The following is a 17,468-nucleotide window of genomic DNA, read 5'->3' on the forward strand; positions in this document are numbered from 1 at the left end:
CGTGGGCCGAACTCTCGTGGCCCGAAGGCCCGTCAACCCGAGGCTCGTGGGCCGAAGGCCCGTGGACCGGAGGCTCGTGGACCAGAGTCCGTGTAGCTTCCTCCTCGGAGGAGTCCACCCTAGCAGTCACGTGCTCGGGTGAAACAGCCGGGGGTGGCGGCAAGGAAGGCGCCCTGGCAGTCACCCTACCTCCTCTCCCACGACCACGTGCTCCAGCTCCTCTCTTCTTCTTACCTCATCCCCTGCTCGGCACCACGGTCGACGAAGAAGGGCCCGGCGGTGTCGACATACTGTCCAGCAACGCTCGGCGGAGAGGTGCGTGTGGAATGGAAGACCTCGTACCACGCGCTGATGAAGAAGGGTCCTCGGAGCGCTCCCGACCAGCGCCCACCATCTTTCAACACCTGCCATGACAAAGAGTAAACGAAATTAGTACAACATAAAAAAATACCGACATGAATAATAATATGTATATCACTTCTTTTCTTTTCTTCTTTTCTTCTTCTTCTACTTCTTCTACTTCTTTCTTCTTCTTCTTTTTCATCTTTTTTCTACTTCTTTTCTTTTCTTCTTTTCTTCTTCTTCTTCTACTTCCTTTTCTTCTTCTTCTTCTTTTCTTCTACATATATATTATTTTTTTAACACTAACACTAAATCTTCTTCTTTTCTAACACTAAATCTAACACTAACACTAACACTAACAATTAAACAGCAATAAACAGCAAAAAAAAATATGTATATCACTTCTTTTCTTTTCTTCTTTTCTTCTTCTTCTACTTCTTCTACTTCTTTTCTTCTTCTTCATTTTCATCTTTTTCTACTTCTTTTCTTTTCTTCTTTTCTTCTTCTTCTTCTTCTACTTCTTTTCTTCTTCTTCTTCTTTTTCTTCTTTTCTTCTACATATATATTCTTTTTTCTAACACTAACACTAAATCTTCTTCTTTTCTAACACTAAATCTAACACTAACAATTAAACAACAATTAAACAGAAAAATATATATATTTATATCACTTCTTTTCTTTTCTTATTTTCTTCTTCTTCTACTTCTTCTACTTCTTTTCTTCTTCTTCTTTTTCATCTTTTTCTACATCTTTTCTTTTCTTCTTTTCTTCTTCTTCTTCTTCTGCTTCTTTTCTTCTTCTTCTTCTTTTCTTCTACATATATATTCTTTTTTCTAACACTAACACTAAATCTTCTTCTTTTCTAACACTAAATCTAACACTAACAATTAAACAGCAAAAAAAGAAAAATATGTATATCACTTCTTTTCTTTTCTTCTTTTCTTCTTCTTCTACTTCTTCTACTTCTTTTCTTCTTCTTCTTTTTCATCTTTTTTCTACTTCTTTTCTTTTCTTCTTTTCTTCTTCTTCTTCTTCTACTTCTTTTCTTCTTCTTCTTCTTTTCTTCTACATATATATTCTTTTTTCTAACACTAACACTAAATCTTCTTCTTTTCTAACACTAAATCTAACACTAACACTAACACTAACAATTAAACAGCAATTAAAAAGCAAAAAATATATATTTATATCACTTCTTTTCTTTTCTTCTTTTCTTCTTCTTCTACTTCTTTTCTTCTTCTTCTTTTTCATCTTTTTTCTACTTCTTTTACTTCTTTTCTTTTCTTCTTTCTTCTTCTTCTACTTCTACTTCTTTTCTTCTTCTTCTTCTTCTTTTCTTCTACATATTCTTTTTTCTAACACTAACACTAAATCTTCTTCTTTTCTAACACTAAATCTAACACTAACACTAACAATTAAACAGCAAAAAACAGAAAAAAAATATACTCACTGGAGCCAGGGCGACGCTGGCGCCGGGGTGGTGGGCGGGTGGGGGCGGCGGGGCTCCTGGCAGTGGGACGGCCGGGCGGCGGGGGCGGTGGCGGTGGCGGGGGCGGCGCCGGGCGGCGGGGGCGGGGGCGGCGCCGGGCGGCGGGATGGTGGGGCGTCGGCATGTGGGGGAGGGGGCGGTGGTGGGGGCGGCGTCGGGTGGCGGGAGTGGCACCGGCGGCGGTGGCGGGGGCGATGGCGGGGCGGCGCCGGGCGGCGAGGCGCCGGGGCGGCGGGATGGAGGGTCGTCGGCGGGTGGGGGAGGGGGCGGTCGCGGGGGTGGCCCCGGGCAGCGGGGGCGGGGGCGGTGGCGGGGGCGGGGGCGGGGGCGGCGCAGGGCGGCGAGGGCGAGGGCGGTGGCGGGGGCGGCGCCGGGCGGCGGGGGCGGCGCGGTGGGTGGATGTGGGCGTCGGGGAGGAGAGAGGGAGAACAGAGAGAGTAACGGGCGGGGGGGCTCGGCTAGTTAGGTTAGTTAGGTCCATCTTTTGCCGTCCGCTTTTTGGAATCTTTGTCGTCCGCTGCGGACGGCAAAGAGGGAGGACGTTAAGTGTTTCAGTTAGTGGGTGCCACCTCCCTCTTTGCCGTCAGCCAACGGACGGCAAAGATTCTTTGTCGTCAGCCAGCAGAGGTAAAGAGCGGGCAGATGGCAAAGGCCTCTGTTGCGGTCTGCCCTTTCATTGTCGTCTGCTTTTCGGTAGCTGATGGCAAAGAGCTTCTTTGTCGTCCGCTAGCAGACGGCAAAGAGCTGGCAGATGGCAAAGTAGCTGATTCCAGTAGTGGAATGACAAAAGCGATTCCCGAGCTCTTCATGATGCTAAAATCGATGAAGGTAGAAATCAAGAAAAAGCATCAAGTGTTGATGATTAAACAAGACCACTAGTTTCAAGAAAAGGGCAAAGGGAAAGAAAGGGACCTTCAAGAAGAATGGAAAGCAAGTTGTCACTCCCGTGAAGAAGCCCAAAACTGGACCTAAGCCTGAAACTGAGTGCTTCTACTGCAAAGGAAATGGTCATTGGAAGCGGAACTACCCCAAATATTTGGCGGACAAGAAGGATGGCAAAGTGAACAAAGGAATATTTGATATACATGTTATTGATGTATACCTTACTAGTGCTTGTAGTAGCCCCTGGGTATTTGATACCTGTTTGCTTGCTAAGATTAATAACTCAAAACATGAGTTGCATAATAAATTGAGACTAGTTGAGGGTGAAGTGACGATGTGTGTTGGAAGTGGTTCCAAGATTGATATGATCATCATCGCACACTCCCTATACTTTTGGGATTAGTGTTGAACCTAAATAAATGTTATTTGGTGTTTGCGTTGAGCATGAATATGATTAGATCATGTTATGGCAATACGGTTATTCATTTAAGATAGAGAATAATTGTTATTCTGTTTACATGAATAAAACCTTCCATGGTCATACACCCAATGTTAATGGTTTATTGAATCTCGATCATAGTGATACACATATTCATAATATTGATGCCAAGAGATGCAAAGTTGATAATGATAGTGCAACATAGTTGTGGCACTGCCGTTTAGGTCATATCGGTGTAAAGCGCATGAAGAAACTCCATAAAGATGGACTTTTGGAATCACTTGATTATGAATCATTTGATACTTGCAAACCGTGCCATATGTGCAAGATGACTAAAACTCCGTTCTCCGGAACAATGAAACGAGCTAGTGACTTATTGAAAATAATACATACCGATGTATGCGGTCAAATGAATGTTGATGCTCGTGGCGGGTATCATTATTTTTTGACCTTCACAGATGATTTGAGCAGATATGGGTATATCTACTTAATGAAACACAAGTCTGAAACGTTTGAAAAGTTCAAAGAATTTCATAGTGGAGTGGAGAATCATCGTAACAAGAAAATAAACTTTCTACGATCTGATCGTGGAGGAGAATATTTCAGTTACGAGTTTGGCCTTCATTTAAAACAATGTGGAATAGTTTCACAAATCACACCACCTGGAACACCACAGTGTAATGGTGTCGTAACCACACTTTATTGGATATGGTACGATCTATGATGTCTCTTACCGATTTACCACTATAGTTTCGGGGTTATGCATTAGAGGCAGTTGCATTCACTTTAAACAGGGCACCGTCAAAGTCCGTTGAGACGACACCGTATGAACTATGGTTTGGCAACAAACCTAAGCTGTCGTTTCTTGCTTCACTCTGAAATTCCTTAAACTTTTCAAATATTTCAGACTTGTGTTTCATTAAGTAGATATACCCATATCTGCTCAAATCATCTGTGAAGGTCAGAAAATAACGATACCTGCCATGAGCATCAATACTCATTGGTCTGCATACATCGGTATGTATTATTTCTAATAAGTCATTAGCTCGTTCCATTGTTCCAGAGAACAGAGTTTTAGTCATCTTGCCCATAAGGCACGGTTCGCAAGCATCAAATGATTCATAATCAAGTGATTCCAACCATAGTTCATACGGTGTCAAACCATAGTTCATACGGTGTCGTCTCAACGGACTTTGACGGTGCCCTGTTTAAAGTGAATGCAGCTGCCTCTAATGCATAACCCCAAAACGATTGTGGTAAATTGGTAAGAGACATCATAGATCGCACCATATCCAATAAAGTGTGGTTACGACATTTGGACACACCATTACACTGTGGTGTTCCAGGTGGTGTGATTTGTGAAACTATTCCACATTGTTTTAAATGAAGGCCAAACTCGTAACTCAAATATTCTCCTCCACGATCAGATCATAGAAAGTTTATTTTCTTGTTACAATGATTCTCCACTCCACTCTGAAATTCTTTGAACTTTTCAAACATTTCAGACTTGTGTTTCATTAAGTAGATACACCCATATCTGCTCAAATCATCTGTGAAGGTCAAAAAATAATGATACACGCCACGAGTATCAACATTCATTTGACCGTATATATCGGTATGTATTTTTTCCAATAAGTCACTAGCTCATTTCATTGTTCCGGAGAACGGAGTTTTAGTCATCTTGCACATATGGCACGGTTCGCAAGTATCAAATGATTCATAATCAAGTGATTCCAAAAGTCCATCTTTATGAAGTTTCTTCATGCGCTTTACACCGATATGACCCAAACGGCAGTGCCACATATAAGTTGCACTATCATTATCAACTTTGCATCTTTTGGCATCAATATTATGAATATGTGTATCATCACCATCAAGATTCAACAGAAATAGACCACTCTTCACGGGTGAATGACCATAAAAGATATTACTTGTATAAATAGGACAACCATTATTATTTGATTTAAATGAATAACCGTCTCGCACTAAACAAGATCCAGATATAATGTTCATGCTCAATGCTGGCACCAAATAACAATTATTCAGGTCTAAAACTAATCCCAAAGGTAGATGTAGAGGTAGCGTGCCGACGGTGATCACATCAACCTTGGAACCATTTCCAACACGCATCGTTACCTCGTCCTTAGACAATCTTTGTTTAATCCATAGTCCCTGCTTCAAGTTACAAATATGAGCAACTGTATCGGTATCAAATACCCATGCACTACGAGTATTAGTAAGGTACACATCAATAACATGTATATCAAATATACCTTTGCTCACTTTGCCATCCTTCTTATCCGCCAAATACTTGGGGCAGTTCCGCTTCCAATGACCAGTCCCTTTGTAGTAGAAGCACTCAGTTTCAGGCTTGGGTCCATTTTTTGATTTCTTCCCGGGAGTGACAACTTGCTTGCCATTCTTCTTGAAGTTCCCCTTCTTTTTACCCTTGCCCTTTTTCTTGAAACTAGTGGTTTTGTTAACCATCAACACTTGATGCTCCTTCTTGATTTCTACCTCCGCAGCCTTTAGCATCGTGAAGAGCTCCGGAATAGACTTTTCCATCCCTTGCGTATTGTAGTTCATCATGAAGCCTTTGTAGCTTGGTGGCAGTGATTGAAGAACTCTGTCAATGACACAATCATCTGGAAGATTAACTCCCAGCTGAGTTAAGTGATTATGGTACCCAGACATTCTGAGTATGTGCTCACTAACAGAACTGTTCTCCTCCATCTTGCAGCTATAGAACTTGTTGGAGACTTCATATCTCTCAACTCGGGCATTTGCTTGAAATATCAACTTCAACTCCTGGAACATCTCATATCGTCCATGACGTTCAAAACGTCTTTGAAGTCCCGATTCTAAGCCGTAAAGCATGGCGCACTGAACTAACGAGTAGTCATCAACATGCGACTGCCAGGCATTCACAATGTCTGCAGTTGCTGGGGCAGGTGGTACACCTAGCGGTGCATCAAGGACATAATTCTTATGTGAAGCAATGAGGATAATCCTCAAGTTACGGACCCAGTCTGTGTACTTGCTGCCATCATCTTTCAACTTAGATTTCTCTAGGAACGCATTAAAATTCAAAGGAGCTGTAGCACGGGCCATTGATCTACAACATAGATATGCAAAAACTATCAGGACTAAGTTCATGATAAATTAAGTTCAATTAATCATATTACTTAGGAACTCCCACTTATATAGACATCCCTCTAGTCATCTAAATGATACGTGATCCAAATCAACTAAACCATGTCCGATCATCACATGAGATGGATTAGTATTGAATGGTGAACATCACTATGTTGATCATATCTACTATATGATTCACGTTCGACCTCTCGGTCTCTATTGTTCCGAGGCCATATCTATATATGCTAGGCTCGTCAAGTTTAACCCGAGTATTCCATGTGTGCAAATCTGGCTTGCACCCGTTGTATTTGAACGTAGAGCTTATCACACCCGATCATCACGTGGTGTCTCAACACGAAGAACTTCCTCAATGGTGCATACTTGGGGAGAACACTTATACCTTGAAATTTAGTGAGGGATCATCTTATAATGCTACCGCCGTACTAAGAAAAATAAGATGCATAAAAGATAAACATCACATGCAATCATAATATTTGACATGATATGGCCATCATCATCTTGTGCTTTTGATCTCCATCGTCGAAGCAACGTCATGATCTCCATCGTCACTAGCTTGACACCTTGATCTCCACCGCAGCGTCGTGGTCGTCTCGCCAACCATTGCTTCTACGACTATTGCTACCGCTTAGTGATAAAGTAAATCAATTACATGGTGTTTGTATTTTATACAATAAAGCGACAACCATATGGCTCCTGCCAGTTGCCGATAACTTTTACAAAATATGATCATCTCATACAACAATCTTTATATCACAACATGTCTTGACCATATCACATCACAACATGCCCTGCAAAAACAAGTTAGACGTCCTCTACTTTGTTTGTTGCAAGTTTTATGTGGCTGCTACAAGCTGCTAGCATGAACCGTACATACCTACGGTACAAAAACCACAACGGTGATTTATTAAGTTTGTTGTTTTAACCTTCAGAAGGACCGGCCGCAGTCAAATTCGATTCAACTAAATTTGGAGAAACAGACGCCCGCCAGCCACCCTTATACAAAACTAGTTGCATGTCTGTTGGTGGAACCGGTATCATGAACGCAGTCATGTAAGGTTGGTCCGGGCCGCTTCATCCAATAATAGCGCCGAATGAAAATAAAACATTGGTGGTAAGCAGTATGACGATCACTACCCACAACTCTTTGTGTTCTACTCGTGCATATCATCTATGCATAGACCTGGCTCGGATGCCACTGTTGGGAAACTTAGCATGCAATTTCAAAAAAATTCCTACGCTCACACAAGATCTATCTAGGAGATGCATAGAAACAAGAGGGGGAGAGTGTGTCCACGTACCCTCGTAGACCGAAAGCGGAAGTGTTAACTTAACGCGGTTGATATACTCTAACATCTTCTCAAATCAACCGATCAAGTGCCAAACGTACGGCACCTCCGAGTTCTACACACGTTCAGCTCGATGACGTCCCTCAAACTCTTGATCCAGTAGAGGCACGAAGGAGTCGATGAGTTCCGTTAGCACGATGGCGTGATGACGGGTTTTGTGAAGTGATCCACGCAGGGCTTCGCCTAAGCACTACGACAATATGACCGGAGTAGTAAACGGTGGAGGGGGGCACCGCACACGGCTAAACAATTGATGTGCATTGGGGTGCCCCCCGCCCCCGTATATAAAGGAGGAGAGAAGGAGGCCAGCCACAAGGGGCGCGCGCCATGGGGGAGTCCTACTAGGACTCCACTCCTAGTAGGATTCGCCCCCCCCCCCCTCTTTTTCCTTCTTCCGGAGGGGGAAAAGGGGAAGGGAGAGGGAAGAGAAAGAAAGGGGGCGCACCCCCTTCCCTAGTCCAATTCAGACTCCCCATGAGATGGGGGGGCGTCCACTCCTTGTGGGCTGCCTCCCCTCTCTCCTATGGCCCATGTTGGCCCAACAATTCCCCAGGGGGGGTCCGGTAACCTCCCGGTACTCCGAAAAATATCCGAACTTTTCCGAAACCATTCCGGTGTCTGAACATAACCTTCCAATATATCAATATTTACCTCTCGATCATTTTGAGACTCCTCGTCTTATCCATGATCTCATCCAGGAGTCCGAACAACCTTCGGTCACCAAAACACGATGTTAAGCGTGCGGACCCTACGGGTTCAAGAACTATGTAGACATGACCGAGACATCGCTCCGGTCAATAACCAATAGCGGAACCTGGATGCTCATATTGGTTCCCACATATTCTACAAAGGTCTTTATCGGTCGAACCATAATGTCAACATAGTTATTCCCTTTGTCATCGGTATGTTACTTGCCCGAGATTCGATCATCGGTATCTTCATACCTAGTTTAATATCGTTACCGGCAAGTCTCTTTTCTCGTTTCGTAATGCATCATCTTGCAACTAACTCATTAGTTGCTTTGCTTGCAAGGTTTCTTATGATGTGCATTACCGAGAGGGCCCAGAGATACCTCCCCGATACTCGAAGTGACAAATCCTAATCTCGATTTATGCCAACCCAACAAACACCTTCGTAGATACCTGTAGAGCATCTTTATAATCACCCAGTTACGTTGTGACATTTGATAGCACACAAGGCATTCCTCCAGTCTCCGGGAGTTGCATAATCTCGTAGTCGGAGGAATATATATTTGACACAAAGAAAGCAGTAGCAATAAAATTGAATGATCATTATGCTAAGCTAACGGATGGGTCTTGTCCATCACATCATTCCACTAATGATGTGATCTCGTTATCAAATGACAACTCATGTCTATGGCTAGGAAAATTAACCATCTTTGATCAACAAGATAGTCTAGTAGAGGCATACTAGGGACATGTTGTTTTGTCTATGCATTCACACATGTATCAAGTTTCCGGTTAATACAATTCTAGCATGAATAATAAACATTTATAATGAATAAGGAAATATAAAATAACAACTTTATTATTGCCTCTAGGGGATATTTCCTTCAATTTTTTTGTCTAAAAGTAATGGCATGCGTCATCATTGACTTTGACAACCACACTATCTCCGATAATAAAATTTTGGATCCACTCGTGCCATTTATTGGAGAATCATCTCATTCTCAGGGTTGTTGAAGGAACGACCATTTGTCCTTATCATAGGCCTTTTTAAGTCAATTTTACAAACTACTCCACTCATGTTTTCCCGGCGCCTCTCGTGAACGGTTTCATGTAGGATTACTACTCCATCAAGTATATTTCTTGTCATCCTTCCACCCCTACTCTTTGTCCTCGCGGTCGACCCGTTGCAGCAGCTCCTCGACATTGCCACAAGTCACAACCTGCTGCAGAAAATTCGAGGGTGTGGATCTACTGTTTGTACCTCCCTGTATGCCGACGATGCAGCGATCTTCATATCCCCTTCATGGGAGATGTGGCAAACCTTACGGCCATCCTTAGTGCCTTTGGAGGGGTCACCGGTCTGTCCACCAACTTTCAAAAGAGCTCTGTTGTCTCAATTCGCTATGGCAACCTAAACCTTGACGACATACTCCACAGTCTGGCTGCCTTGCGAACTTCTTTCCCATTGAAGTACCTGGGTCTCCCATTATCCATCTGGCAGCTGAAAAGGGTGGACTTCCAACACCTTGAGGACAAGGTGGCTACGAAGCTTCCTCCATGGCAAGGGAGAAACATCACCACAATATGCTGGGCGGCCTTGGTCAAATCGGCCCTCACTTCACAAGTCGTCTACCACATCACATCCCTGAACGTTCCCACCGGCGTGCTACAGAATGTCAATATAATTGAGCGTGCTTTCCTGTGGTCAGCTCAGAGTCAAACTTTAGGTGCAAAATGCAAGGTCAACTGGGAGACTGTTTGCCGCCCTACGCATCTCGGCGGGCTTGGAGTGCTACAGTTGGGGAAATTTGCAAGAGCTCTAAGGTTGAGATGGCGGTGGGTGGAGTGGAAGGACCCGACTAAACTATGGGTGGGCTTAGGAAACCCATGCTCGGAGGTGGATATGGACCTCTTCTACGCCTCCACCATCATTACTGTGGGAAATGGAGGGAAGACGCCCTTCTGGGAGGCACCATGGTTGAGAGGGGGAAAACCTGAGGATATCGCCCCCCTCATCTTCATGGCCTCCAAGCGAAGGAACTGGGTGGTGAGGGATGCACTGCGAGACAATGCTTGGGTGCGCAAGATCGATCCTTCCATCAACCTAATGATCAACCACATTGTGGAGTTTGTGGGCCTTTGGGTCCGCTTGGAGCAATTCCAGCTTTCACCGGACATTGATGACGACATATCCTGGAAATTAGAGGCGAACAGTGAGTATTCAGCAGCCTCTGCATATCGGATACAGTTCTTGGGCTCCACGACGATGACTATGAACAAGACTATTTGGAAGGTTTGGACACCTCCCAAGGTCAAGTTCTTCTCTTGGCCAGCGATTCAAAACAGGATATGGACGGCAGATAGATTAGAGAAGCGAGGTTGGGAGAATTGAGGCCTATGCACCCTCTGCAGAAGGGAAAACGAGACGTCCGCGCACCTCTCTTTCGGTGCAGGTTCACCTTGCGCGTATGAAGATTGGTAAAGGAGTGGCTTGGCCTAGCGGCTCTTGAGATCCATCAATGGCAGGCGGAGCGCAGCATCAAACATTGGTGGACAAACATGTCAAAGCCCAATACGGCGAACCAAAAGGCCATGGCTTCCCTTACTATGCTTGTCGGTTGGGCCATCTGGAACGAGAGAAACGCTAGAGTTTTTAGGAAGAAATCAACGCCCCCCTTCTACATTCTAAAACTAATCCAAGATGAAGCAAAAGTTTGAGTCACGACAGGAACTAGGCACCTGAGCATTATCATGCCGCGTTATTTTCCTTTTGTTGACGGACGGGCTATGTTGTGGAGCCACTGTTATGTACTTTAAAACTCTCCTCCTTTATTAATGAATGAGGCAAGTCTTTTGCCTCTGTTTCAAAAAAAGAGTACATTTCTTTCTTTCATGAAAGTCGTTTGAGATGGCATGGTCACAATATGGTGGCCGTGGCTAAGGTTCGGGGTGGGCACAATTCATAAGCGACCACCATTTTGCAGAGAAATAAAGCGATATTGTGTCTACTTTGTTGAATTCCTCAATTTGAAAATACATTCATGAATAAGGCACCTGGTTGCACAAAATAGGAGATGGAAATAAAAGGGGGCTACATGAAGCTTATTCATTTCAAAGGTGTTTAGGCATCACAAATCCACAGTGCAACGACTGGTAAGAATCTGTATCTGTATGGTCTGTCACTAAGCCAAGACTGATCTGAACAAACATCCTGCACTCATGTCTGTATACCATGCAGTGTGATATCCTCAGCTTCCTGCGTGATAGATGAACTTGTAAGCGTAGGATTTCACCAAGCAAGGGCACCAGAACAAAACACGGAGTTAGGGGAGCAAAAGGACACATACGATGCATACATCTTGACTAAAGTTCATCTTTAACGGACTCCGATGGAGTCGGTGATGTTACCTCCTCTTCTACAGCATCCATCTGGGTTACTTCTACTGCAGCAGCTTTGGCCCCCCTGTTCTTCTTGATAAAACTGATGATCTCATCGGCTGTCCTTGGACCGTCATACATCAAGAGATCCCCTCCACTAGAAGAATAGAAGTACAGCGCTGGGTATCCCTCGACCGCAAAGTCTGTCGGGACATCGTTCGCAGTACCATCCTGCAAAACCAGAGGTCTCAGACGTTTATAATGCCTAAGAAGATGCTCTACCACAGAAGTGCGGAATCAGTTGCAATTTCTTTGGAATAATCAACTGAAAAGTGGACTACCATCTTCGCTATGACTACATCTTCATCGTCTTGCAACGAGATAGCAACTTCCTCCAGAATCGGGGCCAACTTCCGGCAATGACCGCACCAAGGTGCATAGAACTCGAGTAGAACTACAAGAAGTGCCATGCGGTGAATTCATTAGACAAGCTTCACCACAGGATAAATAACTAAAAGCTGAATGCAACCACTGGTATAATTCAGCTCAGCCAGTGAGTTGAGGTGACATGAACGAACCATTTTTGCCAGAGTTAAAAACAATTTCATCAATATTGTCAGCCACGACAACTTTAACAGGTTGATCATTCACCTTAGGAATTGGCTCTGACTTAACATAAGGTGTTAAGTTGCCATACTGTATGAAAAAGTAGATGATTAGGAAATGATTTGACAAAAGAGTACTATGAAACTGCATAGTAGACTAGGCCTCAACTATATACTGCTTCATCCAGGGTATGAGCTGGTCAGGCTCCATGGTTGGATTGAGATATTTTCCAGTAGATGCTAGCACGAGGAGGAGGGGAACATCACTTTCTTTGAGCCCGAAATACTGAAAAGTTTCGCATGGATGCTAATCAGTGGATTAGTTCTAGGAATTCTTAACAAAAATGACGAGAAGCTAGTAAGAGTAACGACCTCGAAGGCACGGTCTGCGGTTGAAACATCACCAATCAGAAAACTGATGTTATTACCGCTGAGCTGCCTGGCTGCTTCATGCATCTGGCTCTTGAAGGTCTCAACTCTGTCGTCACTGAAGCGCAAGAAAAGCATTGCCTGTCCAATCATGTATCAAAGTTATTTCATGTTTTATGAAACAACTGAAAAGAGTGAATGCGCTCATGCAATCTCAAATGTTGGTCCTATGTTGATATAATGATGTAGGTAAAGAATTGAGCTAAAGTTACTAAATGTTCAACTCTTCCATCCCATACAAGTGAAGCCGAGACTGCAAGTACTGAAGAACAAACAAGATCTGAGGGCAATTGCTGTTTACTCACTTTGGCACTAGGCGTGCTGTAGTATCTTTCAATAAACTTATGGTTGGTCGGGTCTGCATCGAAGGTAACTACAGTAGGGAAACCAGACACCTCAATAAACTTCTTGATTGCATCATCATCAAAATCCTGAAAATTATAGATGGCTGGTGTTTTAGTGTACAAGCAGAAGCACACCCACGAGAATGAAGTGACCAGCAATGAAAAGGTGCACATTAAGAAAGATATTTACTTGTGAATCGACAAACAGCTCATCGAATGGCTTAAAGAGTCGAAGAAGGGGGCCCTTGACGGTCAGATCACCACGTGGCAGAATGCTCGCATCCGATGTGTGAAAGAAATCATAGTCTGTTCGCATCTTGTTTGCCACGGCCATAAAATTCTCATACTCAATACCAGCAAACTCAGGAAATACACCCACCTGCAAGACAATTTTCAGACAAGAACAACACACCCATTGATCTCCATTCTTCAAGAGATTAAGGAAAGAGAGGTCAACTGCACAAATGCGGTAGGATGTAGGAACTTACAAGGACCACCCCCCCTTTGTCACCGATGGAGCGTGAGGCATCCACTGCAGACCTGATCTCGAGAGATGCTGGGCCGACCTGCCTCGTGAGGTACTCCACGATACCCTCCGCGTCCCTCGGGCCACCATAGGCGCTCAAGTCGCTCCCTCCTTTCCTGATGATCTTGATGGCCGGATACCCATGTACCTTGTACTTGTCCTTGAGCTCCTTGTTGCTCTCGTCGTACGCATCCACCTTCGCGAGCACCACTGGAGGGTCGCGCTTCCTCAGCATGGAGGCTGCCTTCTCGTACTGCATGCATCATATCACACGTACACATATAAATGGCATCGACAAACGTACGTCTCAGTGTCTCAGTATTGCATCTTTCATTTATTTATTTTTGAAAGAGAGTGTTGCATCTTTCATGGTAAGACAGACTACTTGTTAAGGAAATGACTAACCTCTGGAGCGAGCTCCTTGCAGTGGCCACACCTGCGATGGTCATCAGTTAGACACTGTTTTGGGACTTGGGGTGAGTCAGAGCATAGCTGCTTAAGGAGTAACATACCATGGCGCGTAGAACTCGACGACTATGAACTCGTGCTTGGCCACCACCTCTGAGAAGTTGCCTGCGTCAAGTGTCAGGACCGCCTCTCCAAGCACAGCTGTGGCATCCACCTCGGCCGCGATGGGGCCGGAGCAGAGCAGAAGGACCACGACGAGGGTGGCAAAAGGGAGTGCCAGGGGAACGTCCATTGCTTAAGCTGTAACTAAGTCACCTCTCAGGATTTCCGTCAGAGGATGACATGCCTACCAGGTTAATATAGGTGAAGATGAGAAGGGTGTTCCTCTTCCAAAAAGAAAAGATGAGAAGGGGTGTTGCACTTGCAGGGATCTCGAGGAAGTCAATTGGGGCTTGTTTGCTAGCTTCTCTTTGACTCATGCTCCTGAACTTTGCTTACAAATGACAATACTGAGTCTCTTTACTTCCATTTTTCTACTTTCAGTTAGTAAACAACTACATAGCTGATAGCAGATGGCTAGTTTTTCTCAGTTATTTTATAACTGGAAGTCAGCTGTAAAATCTGCACACTGCATGCATAGTTGTGTCTGCAAGTAGCATTTCACCTTTACACACCGAGTCCAAAATAAGTAATCATCATGGCATAGCCACTGTCAAGTTGTCAGCACGCAGCACTTTGTAAGAGTTTCAGTCTTCAGATCCACAACTCAGATCAGAAAAGTCCTTCATGCTTTCACCCCAAGCAAAACTGCTGCACTAGCAACAGAAGTGGATCACTTAGAATCATTTTGCCATTTTTCTTTTCATCACCAGGTTCTGCATCATCCATGATCTTCCAACCTGCAAAGTGTATCAAGCCTTCTAGTTCTAGCCACAGGCTTCAGAGCTGTAATTCATCAGGCCATCAGCATTTTCAGCATCTACATTCACCCTACTCATCTGCATCTGAATGATTCTCAAGGTATCATGTATCTCATTCCTGCAGGGATGTCCGTTATCTCGTGCGAGAAACACACTCACTTGCCTGCCTATCTCAATCCAACTACAGCCAGGCTGCTTAATGACACCTCTGCTCTTCATGGATCTCCTCACTCTATATACATCTGCCCATTTCCCCAACTCAGCGTACATATTCGAGAGAAGAACGTAGGGTCCAGAGTTCTCAGGATCAAGCTCAAACAACTTCCCAGCTGCCAGTTCTCCCATCTCAATATTCTTATGTAGCCTACAAGAACCTAGCAGAGAAGCCCAGAGCACGCTGTCAGGTTCCATTGGCATCTCCTTTATGAGCTCCTCAACTTCTTTTAGATGACCGGCACGACCAAGCAAATCAATCATACATGTGTAGTGATCTTGAGATGGAGTTATCCCATGATCCTCAGTCATGGACCGAAAGTATCTCCGGCCCTCCTCCACTAATCCAGAATGGCCACAGGCTGACAGAACACCAATCATGGTGACAGAATCTGGGCTCTCTTTGCTGCACAGCATTCTCTCAAAAAGATGCAGTGCTTCTTTTGCACGGCCGTTCTGTGCATGACCGACAATCATGGCATTCCACGACACAGTATCTCTGGCTGCCATCCTCTCGAACACCTTCACACCATCATCAATTGATCCTGTCTTCAGGTACATGTCTACAAGGGAATTCCCAACAAACACATCAGACTCTGGTCCAAAGTCGAAGCGAAAACCTTCCTTGAGGACATGCACATGAGCTTGCTGACCAAGCTGAAGATCAGCAACATTGCCACATGCATTGAGAACATTTCCGTATGTGTAATGTGTTGGCCAAACTGACTCTCTTTTCAGCCTGACAAAGAGCCTAAGTGCCTCCTCCTCCTCGCCGTTCTGTGCATATGCTGCAATGAGCACATTCCAAGCAATGACATTCTTCTCGACCATCTGCGAGAACACCACCTGAGCATCTTCCACATTAGCAGACCTTGCGTACCCAGTGATGAGTGATGTTTCAGAGACAACACTCCTGGAAGCCATGCGGTCAAACACACACCTCGCCTCCCATGTCCTCCCACATTTGGCGTACATGTCCACCAGAGCGTTGCTCAACACCATGTCCTCCCTAAACCTATCGGATTTCACCACGCATGCATGAACCTGCCGTCCTTCGCTATCCGCAGCAAGGCCCGCACACGCACTCATGACACTTGCAAGTGTCACCTCATCAGGCACAAGACCGGCATTCATCATCCTGACAAACAGTACCAGTGCCTCACCCACAGGGCCGTTCTGCTCATAGCAAGTGATCAAGCTGTTCCAGGAAACGACATTCCGCTCCGGCATTGCCTCGAACACCCTCTGTGCCTCCTCCGGCCCCTCGCACTTGGCATACATGTCCAAGAGCGCACTACCAATATACACGTCCTTGGCATGCGGCGACTTGGAAACAAGGGCATGCACCTGCACCCCGGCCCTCGGATCCTTCTCCACGGCACAGGCGCTCAGGGCGCTCGCAAAGGAGTAGGCATTGAGCACGAAGTCGTCGGCGTGCATGGCGGCGAAAAACAGGAGGGCGTCGGCGCCGCGGCTGTGCTGCGCGAGCGCGGCGATGACCGCGTTGTAGGAGCACTGGTCCGGGTCGGGGATGGCGTCGAAGAGAGCACGGACGTCGGCGGGGTTGCCAAGGCGCGCGTGCGCGGAGAGGAGGGCGTTGTAGGAGAAGGTGTTGGGCCGGGGGATATCGTCGAACACCCTGCGCGCGTCGGGGAGGCGGCCGAGCCGCGCGTAGGCGGAGACGAGGGTGTTGAGGAGGAAAGTCTCGTCCGCGAAGGGCGACTTGAGGGCGCGCGCGTGCGCTGCGCGGGCGGCGGGCAGGCTTGGCGCGGAGCGGAGGAGGTCGGCGAGCGGCGCGGAGGCTCGGAGGTGGGAGACGAAGTGGTGGTGGTGGTGTCGCGCCATGCCAACAGGCGCGCCCCAGGTGCCTCCGTGTGAAAATTCAATGGTGGCAGAAGGCGGCGGTGTCCTCGTCGTTGCCAGCAGAACGAACTGAGGAACAAGGGCAATACTGAATGCGCGCCACAACACCAGGATTGTTCGGAGAGGCAAATACTCTTCCTTTTTTGCTGAGTCTAGGCAAATACTATTCCTGATTGCCATGTTTTGAAGTGGATTTTAATATATATTTTTGTTCACTCCCTGCAAAAGAATACACAAAATTCCTGCCAAATGTTCTTGTCTCTCTCTCTCTTTTTTGACAACTAAATTTTCCTCTTTATTCACATGTGATAACACTTACCTCTTTTAGTATCGGAGAAAGTAAAGCATTTGCAGCAACACCTAACCACTCATTCCAAAAGCTGATTCTAGCAGCACTGCGCTAATTCATGTCCAACACCATTTGCCTCTCGTTTTTTGC

General features: G+C 45.4%; 2 protein-coding genes across 3 annotated transcripts; both read right to left on the reverse strand.

The window, feature by feature from the left end:
* Window positions 1-11,261: 11,261 nt before the first annotated feature.
* On the reverse strand, window positions 11,262-14,354 carry LOC123045507 (protein disulfide isomerase-like 1-2). Of its 2 annotated transcripts, none has more exons than XM_044468588.1 (11): window positions 14,138-14,354; window positions 14,031-14,061; window positions 13,588-13,878; window positions 13,290-13,478; window positions 13,061-13,186; window positions 12,699-12,836; window positions 12,496-12,612; window positions 12,300-12,417; window positions 12,063-12,175; window positions 11,700-11,952; window positions 11,262-11,599 (listed from the first exon to the last, which is right to left on the reverse strand). In XM_044468588.1, the coding sequence occupies exons 1-10, from the start codon at window positions 14,323-14,325 to the stop codon at window positions 11,707-11,709; spliced, it is 1,557 nt and encodes a 518-aa protein (XP_044324523.1). In that variant the 5' UTR covers window positions 14,326-14,354; the 3' UTR covers window positions 11,262-11,599; window positions 11,700-11,706. The 2 variants fall into 2 exon arrangements, with proteins under 2 accessions (XP_044324523.1, XP_044324522.1); XM_044468587.1 differs by having other exon boundaries at window positions 11,263-11,599; window positions 11,691-11,952.
* A 604-nt stretch (window positions 14,355-14,958) lies between these two features.
* On the reverse strand, window positions 14,959-17,155 carry LOC123045506 (pentatricopeptide repeat-containing protein At2g13600). Its single transcript, XM_044468586.1, has one exon. The coding sequence runs from the start codon at window positions 17,009-17,011 to the stop codon at window positions 14,960-14,962; it is 2,052 nt and encodes a 683-aa protein (XP_044324521.1). The 5' UTR covers window positions 17,012-17,155; the 3' UTR covers window position 14,959.
* Between the last annotated feature and the right edge of the window lie 313 nt (window positions 17,156-17,468).

Source organism: Triticum aestivum, chromosome 2B, assembly GCF_018294505.1.
Source record: "Triticum aestivum cultivar Chinese Spring chromosome 2B, IWGSC CS RefSeq v2.1, whole genome shotgun sequence".
Classification (NCBI taxonomy): Eukaryota; Viridiplantae; Streptophyta; class Magnoliopsida; order Poales; family Poaceae; genus Triticum; species Triticum aestivum.

Excerpts from the sequence above, each read along its gene's own strand:
- LOC123045506 (XM_044468586.1), bottom strand. The coding sequence starts at position 17,011 with ATGGCGCGACACCACCACCACCACTTCGTCTCCCACCTCCGAGCCTCC.
- LOC123045507 (XM_044468588.1), bottom strand. The coding sequence starts at position 14,325 with ATGGACGTTCCCCTGGCACTCCCTTTTGCCACCCTCGTCGTGGTCCTT. Across the intron at positions 13,187-13,289 it reads AGCTGTTTGTCGATTCACAA|GATTTTGATGATGATGCAAT; the intron begins GTAAATATCTTT and ends TATAATTTTCAG. Across the intron at positions 11,953-12,062 it reads ATGTAGTCATAGCGAAGATG|GATGGTACTGCGAACGATGT; the intron begins GTAGTCCACTTT and ends CTGGTTTTGCAG.